This window comes from Podarcis erhardii (assembly GCF_964252035.2).
Source record: "Podarcis erhardii genome assembly, chromosome: Z".
Taxonomy (NCBI): Eukaryota; Metazoa; Chordata; class Lepidosauria; order Squamata; family Lacertidae; genus Podarcis; species Podarcis erhardii.
In genome coordinates this window covers 23,142,498-23,165,128 of record NC_138504.1, presented here as the reverse complement: position 1 = coordinate 23,165,128, position 22,631 = coordinate 23,142,498, and the positions used below count along the sequence as shown (strand labels likewise).

The window sequence follows — 22,631 nt, the reverse complement described above, 5'->3', positions numbered from 1 at the left end:
AATTGGCACTGGCAAAAAATAAGGAGAATACTACTGGCAACGCCCCATATACAAATGTTCAATATTCTTGTGGCCGGGTATACATGTGCCAAGCCCAGAAGGGACAATACACCTATACTTCACCAACTCTTTAGACATGTAAAAAACGATGCTTTACAGGCTTGGCTAGGCCTTGGATTTAACCAAGGAATTGGTTTGACCACTTCAGCAGTTCCATCAAGTATAGACTCCAATCTGGCAGATACAGTGGTACCTCAGGTTACATACGCTTCAGGTTACAGACTCCGCTAACCCAGAAATATTATCTCGGGTTAAGAATTTTGCTTCAGGATGAGAACAGAAATTGCGCTGCGGTGATGCAGCAGCAGCAAGAGGCCCCATTAGCTAAAGTGGTGCTTCAGGTTAAGAACAGTTTCAGGTTAAAAAGGGACCTCCAGAACGAATTAAGTTCTTAACCCGAGGTACCACCGTAGTAGACTATAGGCTTGGAGAGGACCCAACAACGTAAATGCAATTTGTCTCAAATTTTACCCCTGAAAAAGAGTATGTGTCCTGGAAAAAGAGGACACATGGCAATCTTAATTGTTGGTACTTTACTTCAAGAAAATTCAGTTTCATGTTTCAATGACTGCATGTTGTAGGTGTCGAAGCGATAAATATATGCACATGTGGTGGACATGAGATACGATTAAAACTTGGGATTTTTTTTTTATTTAATGGAATGCAGTATAATACAAAATCTGAGGCTGCTGAAGAGGCCAGGGACCATCTGGGCTGTCTCTTATGGCAGACCTGGGTCATCGAGCCTGAGCTTCCACCATGAACCACTGGCAGCAAGACTGGCAGCAACAGCAGCTGATCTGTTCTATGCTTATGATAATATTTTATCCCCTTGCTAATTATGTTGTTTTAAATGTGCATTTTATATCTGACTTCCTTTAGTACTACCTTCTTTCGAAATGTCTGTATTAGTTTCCTGTTAATTACGTTGCTTTGAATATATACTTGTCAAAGCTGAGTTCAGATGCAGGTCAGCACACAAGATGCAGAATCTGTCATTGTAGTTAATTCTTTATTCAAGAAAATGGCATACAATTGGCAGGTCTTGCCCCGTAGAGCAGTTGCCAGGACCAACGGTCCCCTTCTTCTACCTCCACTACAGCTTCTTCCCTCCCAGATGTATCCCAAGCTTGCTGCAGTAGGAGAGGCAAACTCCTGGCATTCTTCTGCAGCTCTTGCCGCCCCCCCCCCGCCCCCTGCTTCAGCCTTCCCCAGCATCCCACCACTCCTCCTCATCCAGCCAGTCAATACCTGACATTTTTTATTAAAAGACTTTCCATAAGTAACAAAATGGGAGGAAACAGAGAAAGAAAAATCGGAGGGGTGGTGGAAAGGGGTAAGTGAGGGAGACATGAAACTTTCCTTCTTTACATAGCACTACAGTATATGAGAGGAGCTTTTTTTTGTCATCATGAATCTGACTTCTTTTATTTGATGTTTTAATGCAGGCTGTAAATCGCCTTGAGATTTTCTTTCTGGCAAACATAAATTGGTATAGAATTGAAATGATGGTGATAATAATAATAAAAATTTAAAAAAAACAGCAACACGGGACGGAAGAGAACCTCAGTTCTATGTTTATAATCCTTCCCCCCACGCAAATAACTGTGGAAGTCCTATTTTTTTCTTTTTCTTCTTTTATATATATATTTATATATTATTGAATTTTCTGTTTTACAATTTAAAATACTCATTTAAACATCCTTCAAATATCAGTGCCTTCCCCCTTCTCTTTCCACGGTTCATTTTAAATATCATAAATCCCTGCATATTTTACAAAAACTAAACCATTCTGTATCTTATGGAGATGCAAAGAAGTACTGATTCTTTCTACCCTTTTCCTGTCTCTGTGGTTAGCGCCGCGCCGTCGGCCTCTTAAACCCCGCCCTTCCGTGATGTCACACCCGATGATCTCACGACGCCACCCTCGGTCTCTTCCAGCCGGCCTGTATCTCTTCTTTCCCCCTCCTCCCCCTCCGTGCAGCTCAGGATGAGCTCATCCCTCTCTCGTCCCTCGGAGGCGGGGGCCGGGCGGCCGCGGAGCGGAAGTGACGCCATCAGGTGTCGCTCCGCTGTTGCCGCGTCTTCTTTCTGGTCGGCACAGCCCGGTTCTTCCCCTGCCCTTACCTCGCTCCTTCTCCCTGGCACCTGGCTCCTGTTCCGGCCTTCCATCCTTACACCCATCCCTCCCGCTCTTCTTCCTCCTGCTCCCCCAGTCCCAGCCCTGCTCCGCTTGCCATGACGGCGCCCGGAGGAGCCGGCGGCGAGTTCGGCAACCCGCTGCGCAAGTTCAAGTTGGTTTTCCTGGGCGAGCAGAGCGGTGAGCGCGGGGCCCCGGGGGTTTAGGGCGGGCAGGTGGTGAGGAGAGTATCTCTGAGGGATGACCCTATGGCGATGACCCTCGGGCAGAATTTCCCTCCCCTCCTCAACATGCCGAACCCTCAAGTGCAGAGCAGGTGCCGCCGCTGTTTTGCTGTCCATGGTGCTTTGCAGAGTTACATAAGCAAAAACATATGAGGTCCCACTCAGCATTTTACATAAGAAGATCTCCTGCTTTGGGCTTTGGGTGGGCAATAGTTGGTGAGGCTATTTGTATGTGCCTAATGTGGTTTGTCAGAAACCCTGTCAGGAAGCCATAAGCAAGCCCCCCCCCCCCGTCTTTCTGCTGTCCCCACTCCCCAAATACCGCTTTCACATTCCAGAGTTTGGGTAAGAGGAGGAAACAAAAGTTTGTGACTGTATGATTCGGATGCATCCTGATATTTTATATGGTGCCTTGTCGAATTGTAGGAGCAAAAGCTGCCAGGATCCCTCCTCAAGTAAAGAGCTGCGTAAGATGACAAATGCATGCATGCTCCTTAAAATACAAAACCTTTGGGTGGGAGAAATGAAGATGGCTAAGGCGTCATTAGTGTAATTGAACAACTACATATCCATCAGTGTACATAGTGTCTCTAGAGTTGCATAAACAGATGGGAGCAAGTGATACTTTGTTATTATAAATGTCCCTTGCTGTGATTCCTTCATTCATCCAAGACTTTGGAGAGGTATTGGAAGGATGAGAGAAGTGTGGTACCACAAACCTGAAATGATACCTACCATCACCACTCAGGTTGCCCAGATGAAAGTATTATAAGATGCTCTGTGAAAGAGAGAGAGAGAGAGAGAGAGAGAGAGAGAGAGAGAGATTTTACTCAAGCTCCCACTGCTCATTTCCATGGGATCCTAGGAATTTTGATTGGGAAGCTTTAAAATGTGTTGATCATATGGAATAGGAGTAAGTCTCATTGAGCATGATGCTACTGAATTAATGTGCATAGAAAAAGCAAAAGAAACTCAAAGTGATGTAGTTTCTAGGACTTGCCAATACTCCTCCACACCTTATACCTTTTTACCATATATTTTTGAAGCTAAGATTGCTACCAATATTTTGGTCTGCTTGGTAGAAGACTTTATAATTCCCAATCCTTTTTAATGTTAAGAGCATCATCCTTGAGGATAAAAATAATTTTTAAAATTATTATCATTGAAGTGACATATCACAGCTGAATTTGTCAGCATATCTATGGTAGCATTTATTGTGTGAAATGGCTTTTGCTGTTCAGTTGTACAGTGTCTTGTTAGCACTTGGGCATACTAATGGCTGATAGAGTTGAGCTTACCAAATGGTGAGCTCATCACTTTCTACCTTCTCAACTGATCCAGTGAATTGATCCATCCTGTTCCAGAGGACAGCTTCTAGGACACTTACGTGTGAATAATAAAGTCAAGTTCAAAGCACTTTTTCTAAGAGCATGGCTGGAAGTGTTGCACATAAATTTCTTTCCAGTGCTCTGAATTACAATGTTGGCTAATGCCCAACATCCAATGTATTGAAGCGTGATATGGGAGCTAACAAAGTCATCAATGGTGAAATAAATATAGAACCTCCTAGAAACCCCCCTATCTTAATGGTTTGTCTTAATGTGACAAAATTATTTGTGTCTATGCCAGTTCTGTCCACTGATGGAATTTGTAATTATTCTGAAACACTGAATATATAGTCAGCGACATTTGTGGCTGTTATCATGTATATGCTGTAGTAAGGTGGAGAAAAATGAAAATTATAGGAATATGTCGCTTTTATCACAACAAACATAGTTGTGCTTGCATTAGTTAAAACTGGTTCAGCTATTTTAAAGTGTTTATAAGGTTTGTTGGAAGAAATGGCGTTTAAGCCCTACTATGTAGAATTGAGGTTGGTTTGCAGGTCTCGTAATACGTGCTTGTGTATGTATGTCACCAGCCTTCTGTTCCATGCTAAGACTTGTACTATTAGATTAAAGCTTTGGATGGGAAATATGGACCCACACCTTTGCAGTATCACAGAACAATCTCGGTTTTCAATGGTTTAGGATTGGGGTTGACAATAATGTTCTAGAACTCTTATTTATTTATTTGCAAAATTTATATCCTATCAAAAGGGCTCTCAAAGCTTATTTTTATAAGCTGCTGGAATATGACCTCTGTACTCAGCCTCACAGTCTTCTAAAAATGACATACAAGGAAGAAGATATTGGAGAGAGGAAGGAAAAACAAGACCAAGCATAGTTCTTAGTTACAAGCTATGACAGTGACAGCTGGACTGTTTTGCCCTTGACAAAGATCACCATATCTGGAGGCACTCTTCTCATTCTCACCCATTCTCGAGCAGATCTAGAAGGAGAGCAGGTGACAGTGTCCAGCCCAGGAAGACAAGGCCACACATTTCATCCCTCAGACAGATTATACTTATTTGATTCACATTGTGATGGATCACTATGCTTATTGTTTGCTTTCTGTGTATATGTCCCACAGTGCCCAGTACTCAAAGGGGCTGCTTGTGTAAATAAAATGTCTGCACAACAACTTCTAAAAGCAGCAGACCCAAATATATCATGCTACTTTATGTAGGTTAGCTAGATTTCTAAAAGGAAGGAATAGTATAATGTGCCATGATATTCTGGAGATCTTGACTCTGTGTGTGGGCAGGTGTTTTGAGTGCCGCTCCTACACTTCATATATAAAGAGCCATTTCTCTTCTCCCCTCTTCTATAGTTGGAAAAACATCCCTGATCACCAGATTTATGTATGACAGTTTTGACAACACGTACCAGGTAAGTGGGAACATAGTCAGGCTTCCTGCATAAGAAAATTTATAATGCACTGTTTTCACACACATCTATATGCTGCCAGTAGATAAAAGAAAATGTTATTGAATAGGCTGAAGGAACATTTACAGTTTTAAAAATGAAAACAACATAAAGCAACTAAATATTATAAATATTATATACACCTAAAAGCAGATATAAGCCAAATAAAAACATATTGAACAGCCTAGGACCATTGTTTCTACTATATATATTGCAAATAACTTTCTCTTGCTGCCAGAAGTGCAGACTTAGCAACAGCTCTTACTGATGTATGTCTACACACCTTGTAATAAGAAGCTTACCATTAAGTTTTATCCAGAGACAAAGTTGAACTGGCTGAAAAAAGTTTTCTTCAGAAATTCATATAATTTACAAAATGAGCATATAACAACACTAGCCCTGTGTCAGTTGCATTGGTTGCTTCTCTTTCTTTCCAGACTCAGTTTAAAGTGATGGTTTTGGCTTTTGGAACCTTAAAAGGTCTAAGACCAGGTTATTTGAATGTCTGCCTGCACCCTCACGAGCCTGCATTGCCCTGAGATTGGCCTTGGAGACCCTGCTCTCTAACCCAACACTATTAACGTCAGATTGTTACCAGCCATAGGGCTTTTTAGTACTGGTCCCACATCTTTGGAACTCCCTGGAACAGTGTAATGCCCTATCATTTCAGGTTTCCGATAGGCATCCGGTTGGCCATCTAGTATGCTGTGCCAGATGGGCTACTGGCACAATCCAGCAGGCTATTATGTTCTTATGACTTTAAAGCAGATTTGTTCCACTTGGCTTTTTATTGATGGTTTTATGCTGCCTTTGACTTTAAAGAGTTGCTGCTATAGTTAACATTTGAAACCTAATTGTGTCCATCCAGAAGCTGAATGGACTTCAGCATGTGCAGGTCCTTTCTGTCTTCCGCCTGTAGCCCCTCTGGCTGGCATCCAGATTTAGAGGGATTCAAGAAGCTACTGGGTGGTGAAGAAGAAGGGTAAATTGGCTTGTGCAATATTGGATATTGCCACATAGATCTTGCGCCTCAGCTGAATTGAAGCATACAGATGCAATCCCAAAGCAAGTCTTAATTCATTTTCCATAAGGCACCATGATGTTCAGAGACTACTATCTCAGCGAGGTAAATGTATTTCATAACCTGTAATCAGGGTGATACATTAAATAATTGGGTCTCTCAACCCACTTAAAAAGCTCTGTGCACTATGAAAATTATTCTCCACAGCAATATCCCCCTTGTGCTTCAACCTCCAAAATTATTTAATTTATCTGAGTTTCCCCCTCCCAGATGAACAGGGTCACAAGAGAAGAGTCCAAGAGGACCAAAACTTGTTAGATTATCTTTTTTTTTTATTAAGCAACTCCAGAATTCATTTTGCACAGGAATCATTCATCCCATGTGTTCAGTATTGAGGTTACCACAGATCTGTCTTTGTATATGATTCAAGAACTTGATTTTTTGTGGACTTCCAGCAACTCTTAACTAGATGTCTGTTGTAGTTCAAAGTTACTGAGAGTTTTCTTATTTTTCCAGGCAACTATTGGAATTGATTTCCTCTCAAAGACTATGTATTTAGAAGATCGCACGGTGAGTGGGGTCGTCTGTGTGCATAACCTGGAAAAAGTATGTGATCGCTGTCCTGGCTTGTGTTGTATTTGACAGCTTTCACCTTCTAAGAGTGGCCCTAAATCCCCTGGCAGCCCCTTCCAATCATGGTCTCTGGCAAAGGAGGGTAAGCTAGCTGTGGCTCTTTATTTGAGACAAACTGTACCATGCAGGAGGAAAAGCGATTTCCCCAGAGTCACGACTTTTTGTGTCATATTGAATATTGTTAGAATTGTGCTTTTTTAAAAAGGGGGGAATGAAAGAGGAGGCCCTTTGAAATCCACATCACTGGGTAGATTGTGTACAAAATTGCAAAGGCGGATTAGTTTTGACAGAGAAAATGTGGTGCTTTTGCCTTTCAGTCCCATGGAACCAACTTTTATTGTGGCTATGGAATTTTAATCATTGGCTGCAACATCCTTGGTTCTGATACAGGAGGGAGGCCAGTCTGGCAGCTAGAGGCTCTTTTGGCAAAATTATTTCTCCCGCAATTTAAAAATGTGCAAAATGCCTTATAGTCATTATCTTATACTTGCAACAGTCCTGTAGGGGAAATTTAGGCTTTGAGAGAGAAGCAGTCTAATGGGTACAAATTCCAAATGTGGATTTGAACCTGGATTTCGTACAGCCTAACTGAAATAAGGGTAGCATGTTGACTCTATTTTATGACAGCAAACTGTTGAATTATCTGGCATCTCAGCCTGAACTGGCTGTGCCTCTAGTGCTACCTTGCTTCTGTCTCCTGGAGTTAAAGTAAGAATTTTCTTAGGTCATTTTCAGAGTGATAGTGTTTATATGTTGGTGCAGGGGTTTCCAAACTGGTCTATGGACCGCTAGTGGTCTACAAGCTTCATTCGAGTGGTCTGTGGCAAGTCTCTGGATTTGTGGTTGGAGATGCAAGTCAGCACATCCATCATATTAAATATTCATAATTTTTCAAAAATTCTATTGCTTCTTTTATATTTCATATTGTATTTTATTGTATTACAATTTGGATAAGAAAAAAAGAATAAATAACAATACAGTTAGAAATTATATGGCATCTTGCGCAGCAGTTGCTACAACAGGCAGATTAACAATTCAGTGGTCTGCCAAGACCCATGACAATTTCAAATGGTCTGTGAGAAAATAAAGTTTGGGAACCATTGTGTTAGGGTATGGCTGTAAGCAGAAACTTAACCTTTGGTTCAAGATAATTCTTTGTCTCAGACTGGAATCCTGTCCAGCCAAACTGTGCTGTTGCTGACAATTCCTTTAACGTTTATTACTACGCTACTTAGAAATGATGGGCAGCATTGACTCCACCCTCTGGTTCCTGTGACACCACATTTAGGTAAAATACCCTTTAACCTCTTTCTTCCCAGTGTGGACAGTAACTGTGGCTTTGGCATGACTCCTCCCTGTTATTATTCAACTCACTTGATGCACATATAGCACTGTAGAGTTGGAAGGGACCCTGAGGATCATCTAGTCCAATCCCCTGCAATGCAGGAATATGCAGCTGGTCCATACAGGGATCGAACCTGCAACCTTGGCATTATCAGCACCATGGTCTAACCAACTGAGCTATCCAGACAAAGTACACCTATGGAGTAGTTGAAGGGCACACTGAGAACTCTGTTGAAGCCTTCATGCTCTGTGTGTGTCTGTTAATGAGCCCTTGACATGTATCTTTGTTGTGGGGCTTCATAACGGGGTACACAATTAGGCTGAGTGTCAGAAGAAATCCCATTGGGGCAGCTTGGGCCTCCACTTCTTGTACCTGCTGTATTCTTTTGCTTCCACTGTGGGTAAAAGCTGGCTGTTTTAACACATTTAAAGGGATCTGTTCAGAAGCTACGATCACAAGGTACCCTTGGGCAAGCCCTTCTTTTTATTTTGCACTGAATTTTTTTTCATTTTACCATTTCCCCTGCCCCTTTTGTTGCTTGCATTTTTCCTCAAAGAGTTTGCATTCTTTTTTTTTAATTTCACATAATTTTTTTGTTTTTATTTTGTGTTCCACATTTCTGCTCTTTCTTCCCTTCCCCCCTTCCCCCACATTTTCTGTTTTCCCAGATCAGGCTGCAGCTGTGGGACACAGCCGGTCAGGAAAGATTCCGCAGCCTCATTCCCAGCTACATCCGGGACTCTGCTGCGGCTGTCATTGTCTTTGATCTGACAAGTAGGTATTGTGGCTTAGGTTCTGCAAAGGCACTGTGCACAGTGGAGAAGAGAGCTCTGGTTCTGTCCTTCTCAGTAAGGTAGCAGACAGGACTAAAACCACCCAAAAGCCTGCAAAGGATTACCTGATAGAATCCGTTGTTACTAGCAAAGGCCCACCACTTTTTTTTGTTTAGCTGTTTCTTAGTATGTAAATTATAATTGGGCAAATATTTATATTCAGCTGATATAGATTTTGTAGCCCTACAAAATATGATACCGAAAATGAAAATTCCTGTTACAAATAAAAATAAAGCTATACCAGTTTTAATAAAACAGATTAAGTGCCTATCCCCTTAGAAAGGCAATAAATAAATAAATTTTAAAATCCCGAAATTAGCACCTGGCAATTTATTATGTTTCCACTATCTAGCAATTATTGTTGTTTTTATTATTTACCCATCCTTCACCAACAACTTTCAGGGCAGGTTACTACAGTCAGCATTAAAAACAGCTACCAGAAATCACAGCCACAGGGAAATGGTGTGTCCCCAAAATACCTATTTCATGTGTCAGAGGCCAGGGCAAGGAGGTGCGTCGTTAGTGGATGATGAAAGTTGCATATTGAAGGTGCCAGATGCACTTCTGAGGGGAGGGAATTCCACATCCTAGGACCTGCCACAGAGAATGCCCTCTCCCACACCACCAGCGCCACCTCAGTCTTCTGAGGTCAATGGAACTGATCTTAACACCTTAGAGGGCCTATAAGGGAAGGAGACAGTCTGTTAGATATTTGGGGTCTTAAGTTTTTTAGGGTTTTAAACGCTAATGTGGACACCTTACTTGCACTCAGAAATGAATGGGTGACCAATGCAGCTGTTTTTAAAATTGATTATGTGAGTTCTAAAGGCAACCCCAGCCTGTAATCTAGCTGCTACATTTTGGACCAGCTGAAGTTTCTGAGGCATCTTTAAGGGCTGCCCTACGTAGAGTGCATTGCAATAACCCAGCCTGGAAGCTGTTGGAGCATGGAGTACTGTGGCCGTCATCTCTATCTATAGTTTCCTTGAGCCTCTTAAGGGGCAATGTTAGGTCCAGTTTTGCTATCTCAAATACTGTAGCCCAGTTTTCCCTAACCCAATGTCCTTCTGGTGATTTTGGTTTCATTTCCCATCAGCCCAAGCCAGCATGGCAATTGACATGGGATGTTGGGAATTGTAGTTCAGCAACATCTGGAGGGCCAGAGGTTCCCCATACATGTTCTGTGCCCTTGGCCAGCAGTGCATTCCATCAAGTCATGTGTTGCATAAAGGAGTATGTACTTCTGTTTGCCACAGTTTGTATGAAAGCAACTAATCCATACCTTTTGATGGCCCAACTTAGGAAGTTTATTAATCAATTATTTATTTCATAAAATTTATACACTGCTTAATTGTTTGTTTGTTTGTTTGTTTGTTTGTTTAAAAGATTCAAAGCAGTTTACAAAAAGACTTGGAGAATTGTTTGTGGTCCTTTAATCCTCTGCCACTGACAATTCCCTCCTGGAGTTTTTGAGCCATTTTTCTGCATTTACTTATTGGTTTTTTATTTTATTGTAGCATCTGTGTGCTCCATTCATCAGAAAACAATTGTATTCAGACAGTACAGTTAAAACTACAACCATAATAAAGCAATAAGACACAGATATGTAAGATGGCTTGTAAAAGCTTTACGTTAGGAACAATGGCTGCACCTTAAATAGCCACAGAACTAGTGCATATGAGGTGAGCATGTGTACTAAATGAGTTTGAAGAGAGTTAATATCAGTGAAAATCATTTGGAAAAAAGTCTTGAGATTTAGCAGGCCAAGTGTAGAAGCAGGACTACCTTCTTAGACCCTACCCCCAAAGGGGTGGTGGAAAGGATTTTGCAATGCAGTACATTTCAACACTCCTCCATGACCAACTGTACATGTGCATGGAGATGATTGTGCCCAGCCAGTTTCCCAGTGGGCCTGGAAACCTGTCACTGAAGGGGAAGTCAACTCCACATCAGCACTCCCTGTGCAGTCTGTCAAAATGGGTGCGGGGCAGGAGAGAATACATAACATTTCTGCACTTTCAGCTCAACCGCAGCTCTGTGACAGCATACAGAGCTGCAGTTTCTGTGTGTTCCAGGTTCCCTGTGGTGTCTTGTTTACTTTGCATTGATGTGGACAGTGACAGGAAAGGCAAAAAGATGGCCAGCCTTGGGAATAACTGCTAATGGGCTGAGTTGGTTGGGGAAACGAACTTTCACTGTATGAAAGCTTTTTCTTTTAAAAAAGGGAAAAAACAATATTTGTATAGACCTCCAAAAGGAAGATTTTGAAGGATTCTCCATTGGAAGAGAATGCAATAATAAAAGGTGTCTCCCTATTTTCTTTCACCTTAGTGAAGCTATAGAACCTGAAATCATGTTCACTTAAGGACATGTTGGCTTCCTTGAAAATGCCACATCTTTTCACCAAATGCTCCTTGGGCAATGCTGCTGCACCAGCTGGTGGCTGGTGCTCCTTGGGACTGTTAGGGTGGGAGGCCAACAGTAGATGGGAGGCAGGTGAGGATTGACTTGAGACCACACTGAGGCTAGTGGGACAGTGCCCCATTCACCACAGCAGACCAAACTCCATTGCACACTGTAGGGAGATTCTTTGTTTGCGCCCATGTTCTCTGCGTTGTGTGGGGGCTCACTAAACATCTTCCTGTGCAGTGGGTTAGCAGCAGCTGTGACCATATGTGTCAGGGCCACATAGTGTTCTCCTGACTCGGTGGCCCTGCTTGCTGACTGCTGACACTTTCCCTCTCTTCAATACAACTTCATTGAGATATATGTGAAGGAAGGAGGAGAGCTATGGGTGGAGACTCCCTGTGCCGCAGACTTTGTCCCTCAGCCTAGGGCAGTGTGCAAAGGAGCCCCCCCCCCCCCCAATCAGTAGTTCATCTGCACCCTTTCTCTCCCGCTCCTCCTTGCTCTTGCTTTGTCTGTCCTTGTATTGCTATGACCACCTTAGTCTGGTGTAAACATTGCAATGATTTGCTTCATGGAGTTAGTGTACATGTTTTGGAACTAGCTTTGTTTGATGCTTGTATATTTATGCAGTAAAATGCTTCAGTTAGTATGGGGAAAGTGGGATTATTTAAATAAATAAATAAAATCAAGTGGCTCCTCTTGTCTCTGGTACAGTGACAACCTTTCTCCTTGAATCAGTTCCATGCAATCCATCAGAACTGTCAATGTGGGTGCAGTACCATAAGCTCCATTTGTAGACCCACCTTGGTGCTTTTTTCATTCCTTGGTCTTCATTGTAGACACAGTTACAGCTCTAACCAGTCATGAACAATGTTGAGGATGGTGGTGGAAGGGGTAATCTTAGTCATGATATCTCTTTGGATGCAATCCAAAGCTGAAATTTATTTTCTTTGCCCCAATAGCTAGTTCCAGTTTCTGCTTTACATAGCTCCCAAGAGGAAGGGCTGGTATGTTATGTGTTGTTGTTATTGTTTTAAATAAAAATTTTGTTAATTAAATGTGTATCCTGACTTTCCTCCACGAACCTTTAAAACACGTTGCCTGTCCTGATGGCATCTCCCATCTCCATTGGGCTCCTCAGGGAATTGTGTTATGCTGATAGTTGTGAGATTCTTGGTATGACTGGCAATGCTTCCATTTAATTTAGCTCTGTTGCTATTTGCCTCCCTTAGGAAGTGTCTTCCTTTCCTTGCTGGTGTTGTAAGGAACCAGATGACTGCACTGTGCAGTTTGCACCTTACCCCATTCACATGCTGAAAATAAGGGTTTTCGCTTCACACTTAATGGAAAGCTGAACCCAGAATTGAGAATGTCAGTTTCTCTAGATGGAGCTATACTATAGTTCTCAGCAGAACTACAGATCTTGCAGAACTTGCCCAGATGTATTGGTTTTCATAGAGTAAGATATATAGGGAGTCTCACTCGCATACCGTGTTCACTAGTATTTAGAGTTTATAAGAGTACTGAACTGGAAGAAATGAGTCCACTTTGTGCCTCTGGTATTGTTGGCTGTCTTGGTTGGTAGAATCATTTGATGAGTATTTGTCCTATTTGCAGAAGCAGGAGTTAGGTCTTGGGTAGTCTGCTGTGTTTTCCTTCCATCTTAAGCACTGCATTTTCTACTGGGTTGTCTGTGCATTTGGAGATCTATTGCAATTCTATAAAATTCATTTTCTAACTGCCTTTTCTCTAAAGGACAATTTCTTCCTCTTCTGTCTTTTGTCCCTCTGTCCCCTCCCTGGGCTGGTACCAGCAGGTCCGACTTCAGCTTTGGGACACAGCAGGCCAGGAGCGGTTCCGTAGCCTCATTCCCAGCTACATCCGTGACTCAACTATTGCAGTGGTAGTCTATGACATTACAAGTGAGTGAGAGATTGGTTTCACAGTGTATGGAAGCAGTCCTCTCAGAGAGGGGTCAGAGCACAGAACCCCCGAGCCATGGCTGCCCAAAGATAAAGCAACTGGGCTTGTTGTATGTCATGCTGGTCCATGGGGTATGCAAGTACCTTACTTTTGCAGAAGAGCCTTTAAAGCGTTTGTGCTTTTTAAAGTTTTTAATTAAGCCTTCCCCCCACACCCACAGATATGAATTCCTTCCAGCAAACCTCCAAATGGATTGATGATGTGCGAACAGAAAGAGGAAGTGATGTCATCATTATGCTGGTGGGGAATAAAACTGACCTTGCAGACAAGAGGTAATTTGGGGAGTTGGGAGTCAGGTTCCTTTGTTTTTGTATATGCTTGAAAGCTTCCTAGCTGGATTTTGGAAGGAACAAGCAAAGGAAAATCTCTCCCTTTTTTTTTTGGTGAAGAAACGGGATTAAATGCATCCGAAAAAGGCATGTAAGGCTGGTAGAATTGTGGCTTTAATTGAGATGGCACCAACATCTTGCTTCTTTAGATATTTTAAATTGTAACCATTCTCTAGAAGCAACACATCTTCCTTGAGAGAGATTTGTTTTGAGGCTTCTTATCATGGACCAATAAATACAGTGGCATTCTGCTAGGCCTTTAGAAGCTGCTTTGCCAACCCAACGTCTCTGGAACTTCTTTATGAGAAATTTGGGTGCCGCCTTGACCAGCTAGGGACCGAGTACACATAGGACAAAAAAACTCGTAACTTCCTCTGCAGCAAAAATCTGAATGGCTTTGGCACAACCTGGAAATGAGGCAGCAGGGTAAAATTACAGTTCTTCCTTTGATCATTGATCTAAGTGGGGGTAGTTCTTGAAAACAAAGGCACAGTTACATGGCAGAAATAATTTGTAACATACCACTAAATACAATGCAACTCATAATTCAATCAGTTAACTGGGGGCTCCTTTTTGGGGGGGAGGTGTGGGATATAGATTTAATAACTAAGATAAATACTTAACATAGGACCTCTTTCCTGCCGGTACTTCCCGTACGGTGCCTAATCAGATGTATAAATTTGAGTTTTCCAAACTCATCATTCGCAGCTTTTCAGTTGCAGATCTTGACTAGCATCAGCTGAGTTCCCAGCTATGGACAGCTAGCAAATACAGGTAACTCACAACTTACGCGCATTTAACTTGTGCACATTCAGCTTTCTGTGCTTGGCAAATATATATCCATATTTATACACATATATTAAAGGGGGCGGGCAGCAGGGAGGAAAAGCTTTGGCAATCCCACCTGCCATTGCACTCACCTTGAGAGAGATTTCAGAGGTGCAGGGAGAGAGTGTTCTGACTGTACAGTACTCAATTTGGGCTTTATGTGCTGTCTCTGGAATGTAACCCCATAAGTTGAGAGTCGCCTGTATTGCAACACCTATTAGGATAGAGAAAATGGTCATGAGCTTTTACAACTCTTCCATTTTCCTAGGAATGTCTCCTGTCTAGTTTAATTTCCGCTGCTGTCATCTCTGCACATTCATGCAGTGTATGTTGAGCTCCATAGATTTAAGAAAGCAGTTTTTAAAGTACTGTCCATGTCCACTTGAATTAACCATTTATAGGATCTGTGCTGCTTAGTTGCAAGCAATCATAATTCATTTGACAATTACACTTGTTCAAACAGATATTACTACAGCCATTTTAGCATGCAAAATGCTCTATTAATATAAAGGGAAAGCAACTTATTCCTACAATAATGTGAATTATAAATAAATTATGGGGGGGGGGACACATTCACATCTGTGGTTTCTTTGTTCAGCTTTTTCCTACATCTGTAAGTATTTTCTGTATTAAAGGTAAAGAATAAATTGAGCAGATAAAAAGCAAGCTGCAGCCTTGTTTGCTTCCTCCTCCCACTTAGCATTCAGCTTTGTTTTAAATTTCCCCTTTAATGAAACACAAGTGTTTTTTCCAGTGTCTAAACCACCAAGCAATGGTTAGTCCTTCCTTTCCAAACCAGAATTTGAAACCCACTTTAAACCATGATTTTCTATTTGGAAGGGAGATACAAACAATAGTTTCCCCATTTAGACATCCTTACAAACCATGGTTTATGTTACACAAGACATTGAAATTGTAGCTTTAAAGGGAGGGAAGTTTTTGGGAGGCTAGTTTTGGATCCCCCACGGGCATCAAAACACCAATTCCGCTCTGTTTTGGATTGTGTGAAATGAGCCTAAGATAATAATAATAATCAAAGAAAGTCTTAGGTGAAAATGAAGACCTCTCTCATGCAACCTATGCAGACATGCAACTTGTCCTTATTGTTTTATTTTGTGGGGGCTGTGTGCTTCTTCCTTGCTGGCTTTTCTGTTGCTGGCCAATCTTTTGAAGCTTCATTTGTTTTTGTTTGTTTGTTTATTGCTACCAATTCCCTTTTTAGTTTTTGCTTCCTTTTGGATTTTTCTCCCCCTTTCCTGTGACATTTTTTTCATTTCTGTAGAAGAGGGCGTGCAAGAGGCCTAAGAACTGAGTAGGATGTATATTGAAACCAGGGATAAAGCAGAATTTTATATAAAACCAGGTATGTACAGGGTGTTAGAGATTATTAATTCCCACGCAGCAGTGGCATAGCTTTCTATGTGACATGTGACCCACCTAACCAAACTAAGCCAACTAACCATGTTTCGTGGCTTTCCTGTTTTGACTTACATTTTGTGTTTTGTAATCACATGCAGGTAGAGCAAAAATGGGTTTAGCCAGCCCACCATGCATAGCTATGGGGCTTTACTTGGTTTGGTGAGATGTAGAAATGCCTCCAAAAAGGTTTCTATTACTTTTTTCCTCTAAGGTTCTATAAATGCAGCAGGCATTAAAGCTCTCTGATTCTAGCATTGCTTGTTTTCCTGCTTTTGCTTGTTGTGATTTGTGAGCACTGAGTTTCTAACTTTTCATGGTCGCTCAAAAGCTTGAGTTGATGAAGGTGGCAGTTTAGAGATTCAGGAGTCCTCTTGTAGTGTTGATAGGACAGGGAGGGATCCTTGACAACTGAATTTTCCCTCAGAGGACAAATGCCTTACCTTTCTTTCTCTCATGTCTGCATTATTATTTCCAGGCAAATTACTACAGAAGAAGGCGAACAGAAAGCCAAAGAACTGAGTGTGATGTTCATTGAGACCAGCGCAAAGACTGGCTATAATGTGAAACAGGTAACTTGGTGCTGTTCCCGGGAAGGAGCACTGCCATTTTTAGCACCAAAATTCATATTGGGATTTTGGGATTTCTCTTGCTTGAGGGAATTTAGATCTCTCCCCGCCAATTCTGAGTGTGCCCTGCTTGGTGGTGATGTATTGGAATGGATTAACTTCTCCTTCCCTTTGATTCCATAGCTTCCATGATCAAAATATTTTTTAAAGACTAGTGTGCTGCTTCCATCCTGACTTCACGGCTTTTCATACTAATTATTGCAGTATTCACATTTCTCTATCCCTTAAGCTTGTCCCAGTGCTCCCCCTAATGCATTTTTAGTTACCACATTTTCTTGCACCTTCTCTTTGTGTTGCCTTCCAGCTCTTCCGCCGTGTGGCTGCTGCCTTACCTGGGATGGACAGTACTCCAGAGAAAAGCAAAGACGACAGTATCCTTGCTCAGCTTCTCAGTAGCTTCGTCCCATACTGCAGTCTTTCAGTACAAGCTTGGGGAAGCCTAAGACAGTTTCTCTTTAGGGCAGCTCTTTGCAAAGCATTGACAAGAGCTTATTTTATTGTGTGCCAGTGGTGCAGGAGTGGAGAACCTCAGCCCCAAGGGCCAAAGGTGGCTCTCTGGGGCCCTTTCTGACCCCTAGACCACACCCATCACTGCTCCACTTTGCCCACCAAGTTTCTCCACGCCCAGCTTGAAATCTAATGCTGCCCTCTTGCTTGTCTTGCTAGAGAATGGAGGGAAGGGATGTAAGGGTGTATGGAAACTAGTTACTGTACAAAGGTAAAGCAATGTTTGTTGGTCCACCCATTTCCCCCTCTGAATTGCCAGCCACTAGCATATGGCCCTCAGAAGGTGCCTGGAAGGGGTGGCAGAGGTATGTGTAGCCCCAGGCACTTCTGGAATGTGTCCCCAACCCTTTTCCACTGAGGTGATGCAACCCTTGGTCAGAAACAAGTCCCCCTGTCCCTGCTTTATTGGCAGCGAGGAGAAGCGAATACTTCTGGAATACAAGGGGTGGGAAGGAAAGGCAAGGGCAGATCCCCTTAACTTCCTGGATCTGCTTTGCTAGACCCAAGTGTCGCATTTTTGCGCTTCTCTCTGTGTTCTTTACCACACCTTGCTTTACATATTGGGTGTTATTTTTTCCCCTTAACCTGCCACCTCCAGTGATTGACATCAAACTAGAGAAACCTCCTGAGCAGCCAGTAACAGAGAGCGGCTGCTCCTGCTAAAGGATCTGTTGCGTTGCAACCTCTTCCCAACTGCCCAGCCCCATCTCGCCGAAGAACATCACTTTTCATTGACTAGAGAAACTTCGACTTTCCGAGGGCTGAAACCTCAGTCTAATAAACTATCGAGCCCCCTGCCCTGTGGACGGCCCCGGCTGCTCCCTCCTACTGCATGGTGTGAACCCTCAAGTGTGTCCTGTCCCATGTTGGTTGTTGCACTTTGAGTGCCCTGGCACTCATCTTCTAGGTTTCCTGTCTCGGGTGTGTTCACCTTTCTGTGTCGTCCTATGAATGCAAAGGGGCAGAGCTTTTCTCAATTTAGGAAAGCATGGATAAACCTACAGCAAAGGACCTAGTGGGGCTGGGTCATCCCTTACTTACTTCCTGTTGCTTTTTGTCCATCCCCTTTCCAGAGGTTGCTCCTTCAGTTTGCCTGCTGTTGCAGCATATATATGAGGATGGGGGAAGCAACGGGTGTACTCCACTGCTGACTTCCTGTAGGTTAGCCATAGCTACCCACTTAATTCCCCATTTGATCTTTGTTCCTCCATTCCCTGAGAGGTAGTAAAGGGGAGGGGAGAAGGTAGCTCAGAATATGGCATTAGATATTTCTACTTCCAAGTTATCATTTATCTTTACATAGTGGCTAGGTATTTTTAATTGCAGATTGGCTTACCCTTTTTTCTCTCAAGCATGTGGTGCTCAGTTAAATATGGAGTTAGGGAGGATTGGCAGAACCAGACTGAATATGCAGAGCCTTATGTGGGAAGTCTGGCTGCAGCAAAGTGATGGACTGGGGATTTATTCTCAAGGACTAAACAAGATCTGTTTCTAGCTGAGCTGTAAACTCTACAGTTGCTAGCTAGATTAAAACAGGGATTTGCAGACTAGACTTGGTCCAGTGCTGCTATTTCTGTAAATGTATGTGTCATTTTAAATATGCAAAGTACTTTACAGTTACCTTTTATGCTTCATGGCTCTATTGCCATTTTTTACAGATGTCTATCGGCAGTACACTCTCCCATCAGGAGAGACAGTGCCTAGCTATGAGAAAGACCCTTATCTGAATTTATTTTATTTTATTTCACTGGGCCAGAGTAGCATTTAAAGCCTAAATGTAAGTGGCATAGCACTTCTCCGTGAATTGGTCCAATTTTGGTCTAATTCTCTCCCCGACCACCCCAAATCTTGCTATTGACCAGTTTTTAAACTCCACACATATTAGGGCTGTTCCATTTTTACTTAATTCACAGTGCAATAGCCTTTAAATCTTTTTTTATGCTTGGCTTGCTCTGCACAAGAGGCACCTGTGCATCATACTTTTTCAGAGGATAAAAACTTTTGAACTATAGACCTCTGAACTTATGATTTATCACAAATGCAACCCCATTTATTGGGTGCAAGCCACCCTAACATGCAGACCTGGGAGACTGGTCGCAGTAAATGACTTTAATTTGGGTAATTGTTTCTGATGGTACTTTGGACCATTTTGTTTTGGTCTGAGGTTTTGTCCAAATAATAATCCCCAGATCATGGTACCCTCCAGATATGGGGATTGCAACTCCATTGTTCCTGGCCATTGGCTGATGGGAGTTGAACAAAATCTGGAGGGTACCATGCTCACTATCCTTGCCCTAGTCATATGCTTACTCCAATAGTTTTTCGTGCCAGGCTTGTGTACGCAAGTGATATGGGTCCTCTTTGCTGGAGTTGCTTCTGAACATAACCTGTGAACACTTCCATAAACCAAATTTATATTCTTAGAAATGAGTGAGGGATGGTAAAGAGCAAGAGCAGCATATGTTCCATCCCTATTTTGCTTTGCTCCCCCCCTCCCTCCACATTCCTAGCTTAATTGAGTTGCCAGCCCTGTTTTCAGCAGAGGCTCCTGTCCTTGTAAGCTGAGTGAAATTCAACCGGTACAGCATTATCCCTTCAGATAATGCAGCATAATGGAAAAGCTTTATCTGTTGAATTTTTAAGGTTTTTATTAAAGTGTTTTGTTGCAACAGCAAAAGTACCTGTCAAGTTCTACATAATTTGCTCCCCACAAAAGGGAGAATACCCTTAATTTCTACTATCACTAGGGTGGGGCAGGGGGTTGTATGTGTTTAATAATTTCTCCTAAACATGACTCCTTCGGCAGGGACACCCACATGCCCTTATGTAACAAAAGAAAACCAGGCTTTCCACAAGTATACACAAGTTTATCCCCTGTAGTTTATTTTCACTGAGCTGTGCTGCCATGATGATGGTAGTTACCTTTTCTGAGTATTCATAGTACTTAAGTCTGGTTCTCATGCTTGGCAGTCTGATGTACATGGTGGAATGCAAGTTTGCATGTGCAGCTTAACAGCCCAGGTTGCATGTTACACTTAATAAAAAGTGCAGGTTCCCAGACAGAAGATCCCAGCCACTAGGTTGCTCCTCTGGCCCTGCTGCCCACTGCACTGCTTTGAGCTAAGCCATAATTTGGCTTAATGTTAACATCTGAAACTAGGCTTGTGGTTTATCTCTCACAGACGATCTACAGGTGGGTAAACCATTGTCTGGACAAAATAAACCAGTGGCCTGGGCTTGGATACAACAAAAGCCAAACCATGGCTTCATAGAATTGTAGGGTTTGAAGGGACCATGAGGGTCTTCTAGTCTAACCCCCTGCAATACTGGAATCTTTTGCCCAAAGTGGGGCTTGAACCCATGATCTTGAACCCTGAGATTAAGAGCTATCCCAGCAGCAAGATTGGAGAAGGAGCAAAGTGGCCATGAATCCACACATTTGCTCATTTGACTACAGTAGAGGTTGGCTTCCTATTATATGCGAACTGGGTCACTGTCTGCATCAGTCAAATGTTTCTGCAATCTACTATCTCCTTTTCGACATAGAAGGATTGTGGTATTGGGCCTTTGTATGCATCATAATGGACACATGGCTCCTTGCCCCATCTTGCATATGAAATTTAGAGCTTAATGAGCATATGACATCGCCCTTTGGCCTTGAAGCTAAGGACTCAGCTTGCTAAAGTCTTGATTTATTTGTGGAAGAAAATCAGCACTTACTGCATCTTGAAAGCTTGGAATGGCTAAGTGCATTTAATTTATCTGTCAGGCTTTTTTGTGAAACTTAACAGTCCTCATCTCAATCTTATCTGTGACTGGTCACTGAAAGCAAACCTTCTCAGAATCTGCTACTTCTATGATGCTTTGGGTTTCCCCATCATTCTCTTACACCCTTTTAGCTGAGTACAGGAACCTCTTGCACAGATTACACACACACACACACACCCCTTCTCCTGCTCCTCAGTAGCCTCTCCAGCAGAATAGATAAGCCCACAACTTTGGCCCCATCAGTTCTGAAAGCAAATGGCACTGTAGAGGCCTCTACTCATCCTGTGTATATATACTCCCTGTTGTGTGGAAATTGCTGATGTCCTGTCAGTGTGACTTGTTTCTCTCTCTGCAGTTAAACTGCTGCCACTCTCCCTTTCTCACTGGCAGCCCAGTCCTGTCACTGCTGTTGTTGTGTTCTCTCAAGACACACTAGAAACCTGTGTATTTCCCAGAGAATAGGGATTTTAAAACAAAATACTTAAATGTTTTGTGGGGAGGGATGGGGTTGGTTGGGCAGGTGGGGAGGGGACACACAAGGTGAACAGCATAGTTCATTTTCTGACTGCCTTCTCTGTGGATGTGTATAATATTTGAGTGTCTGTCTCTGGCTCTGCTGTCTTCTAGCTGTTAGCCAAGCAAGTGACTCTAAAAATATGAATACTGACTGTCAGACTACAGCTGTGTATCACACTAAATAAAGTTAATTTCACCACAGTCGTGTCATTGTGATGTTGTTTTTTAAGGAAAGACTCTAACCTCTTTATCCACAAATCTTCCATATGAAGTTATGCGTAGGGCTTAAGTACTCACTGGGTGCTTTTATTTGGCTCTCCCCACCTCCCAAACTACTGAGGTTCACCAGAAACAAGCCTTATACTTTGAAGGCTTGACATGCAGCCGTAAGGGCTAACAACCTAGCTGGTAAACCTTTGGTACGTGTGAACAATTGACTTTTATGGATCACGAAAATCTGTACCCATCACAAAATTCTGCTCTTGTACCATAAACACACTCTTTGTCTGTTTTCCCACCTCCCCACCCAAAATATATTGGCTGTTTAAAAGGAAGTGCCTGCATTGGTGCCTTTTTATACTCAAAACTAGTGTTTCATACTTCTGAAGAGTCTTGAGACCAGATTCCAGCTGCACACTAGAGCTGTCCCTCTAGTGTGTTGGGAAAGAGAAACTGGTGGGGCAGGACAGTTACAGATATCTGTTGCGAAGCCTTGGCGTTCCTGGTTCTCTATCCAGGCTTAACAGCATCCCACTAATTCAGGGATGGGCAACTGTTTTCAATCAATGGACCATGTTTGTTGTTTGTTGTTGTTGTTGTTATATTACCCCACTCATCTGGCTGGGTTTCCCTGGCCACTCTGAGCAGCTCCCAAAAGAACATTAAAAACACAATACAACATCAAGCATTAAGAACTTCCCTAAACAGTATGGCCTTCAGATGTCTTCTAAAAGTCAGGTGGTGGTTTATTTCCTTGACATCTGATGGTAGGGCGTTCCACAGGGAGGGTGCCACTAACGAGAAGACCCTCTGCCTGGTTCCCTGTAACCTCGCTTCCTACAGTGAGGGAACCACCAGAAGGCCCTTGGCACTGGACCTCAGTGTCCAGGCTGAACGATGGGGTGGGGATGCTCCTTTTAGATGTACAGTGCCGAGGCCGTTTAGGGCTTTAAAAGTCAGTACC

At 42.6% G+C, this 22,631-nt stretch overlaps 1 protein-coding gene across 5 annotated transcripts; it reads left to right on the top strand.

Moving 5' to 3' along the window:
* Nucleotides 1-1,999: 1,999 nt before the first annotated feature.
* Nucleotides 2,000-21,649, top strand: LOC309334020 (ras-related protein Rab-6A-like). 5 transcript variants are annotated; one of them, XM_081848194.1, is made up of 9 exons: nt 2,001-2,380; nt 5,137-5,195; nt 6,769-6,822; nt 12,435-12,479; nt 13,289-13,394; nt 13,616-13,727; nt 16,507-16,600; nt 16,962-17,028; nt 17,763-21,649. In XM_081848194.1, the coding sequence occupies exons 1-9, from the start codon at nt 2,299-2,301 to the stop codon at nt 17,825-17,827; spliced, it is 684 nt and encodes a 227-aa protein (XP_081704320.1). In that variant the 5' UTR covers nt 2,001-2,298; the 3' UTR covers nt 17,828-21,649. The 5 variants fall into 5 exon arrangements, with proteins under 5 accessions (XP_081704323.1, XP_081704320.1, XP_081704319.1 ...); XM_081848193.1 differs by having other exon boundaries at nt 13,286-13,394; XM_081848197.1 differs by lacking the exons at nt 12,435-12,479; nt 13,289-13,394 and adding an exon at nt 8,899-9,004 and having other exon boundaries at nt 2,000-2,380.
* The last annotated feature ends 982 nt before the right edge of the window (nt 21,650-22,631 follow it).

Coding starts and splice junctions, on each gene's coding strand:
- LOC309334020 (XM_081848193.1), top strand. CDS start 2,299: ATGACGGCGCCCGGAGGAGCCGGCGGCGAGTTCGGCAACCCGCTGCGC. Junction 12,480..13,285: donor GCTCCCAAGAGGAAGGGCTG/GTATGTTATGTG, acceptor GGCTGGTACCAG/CAGGTCCGACTTCAGCTTTG. Junction 17,029..17,762: donor AGAGAAAAGCAAAGACGACA/GTATCCTTGCTC, acceptor TGCCACCTCCAG/TGATTGACATCAAACTAGAG.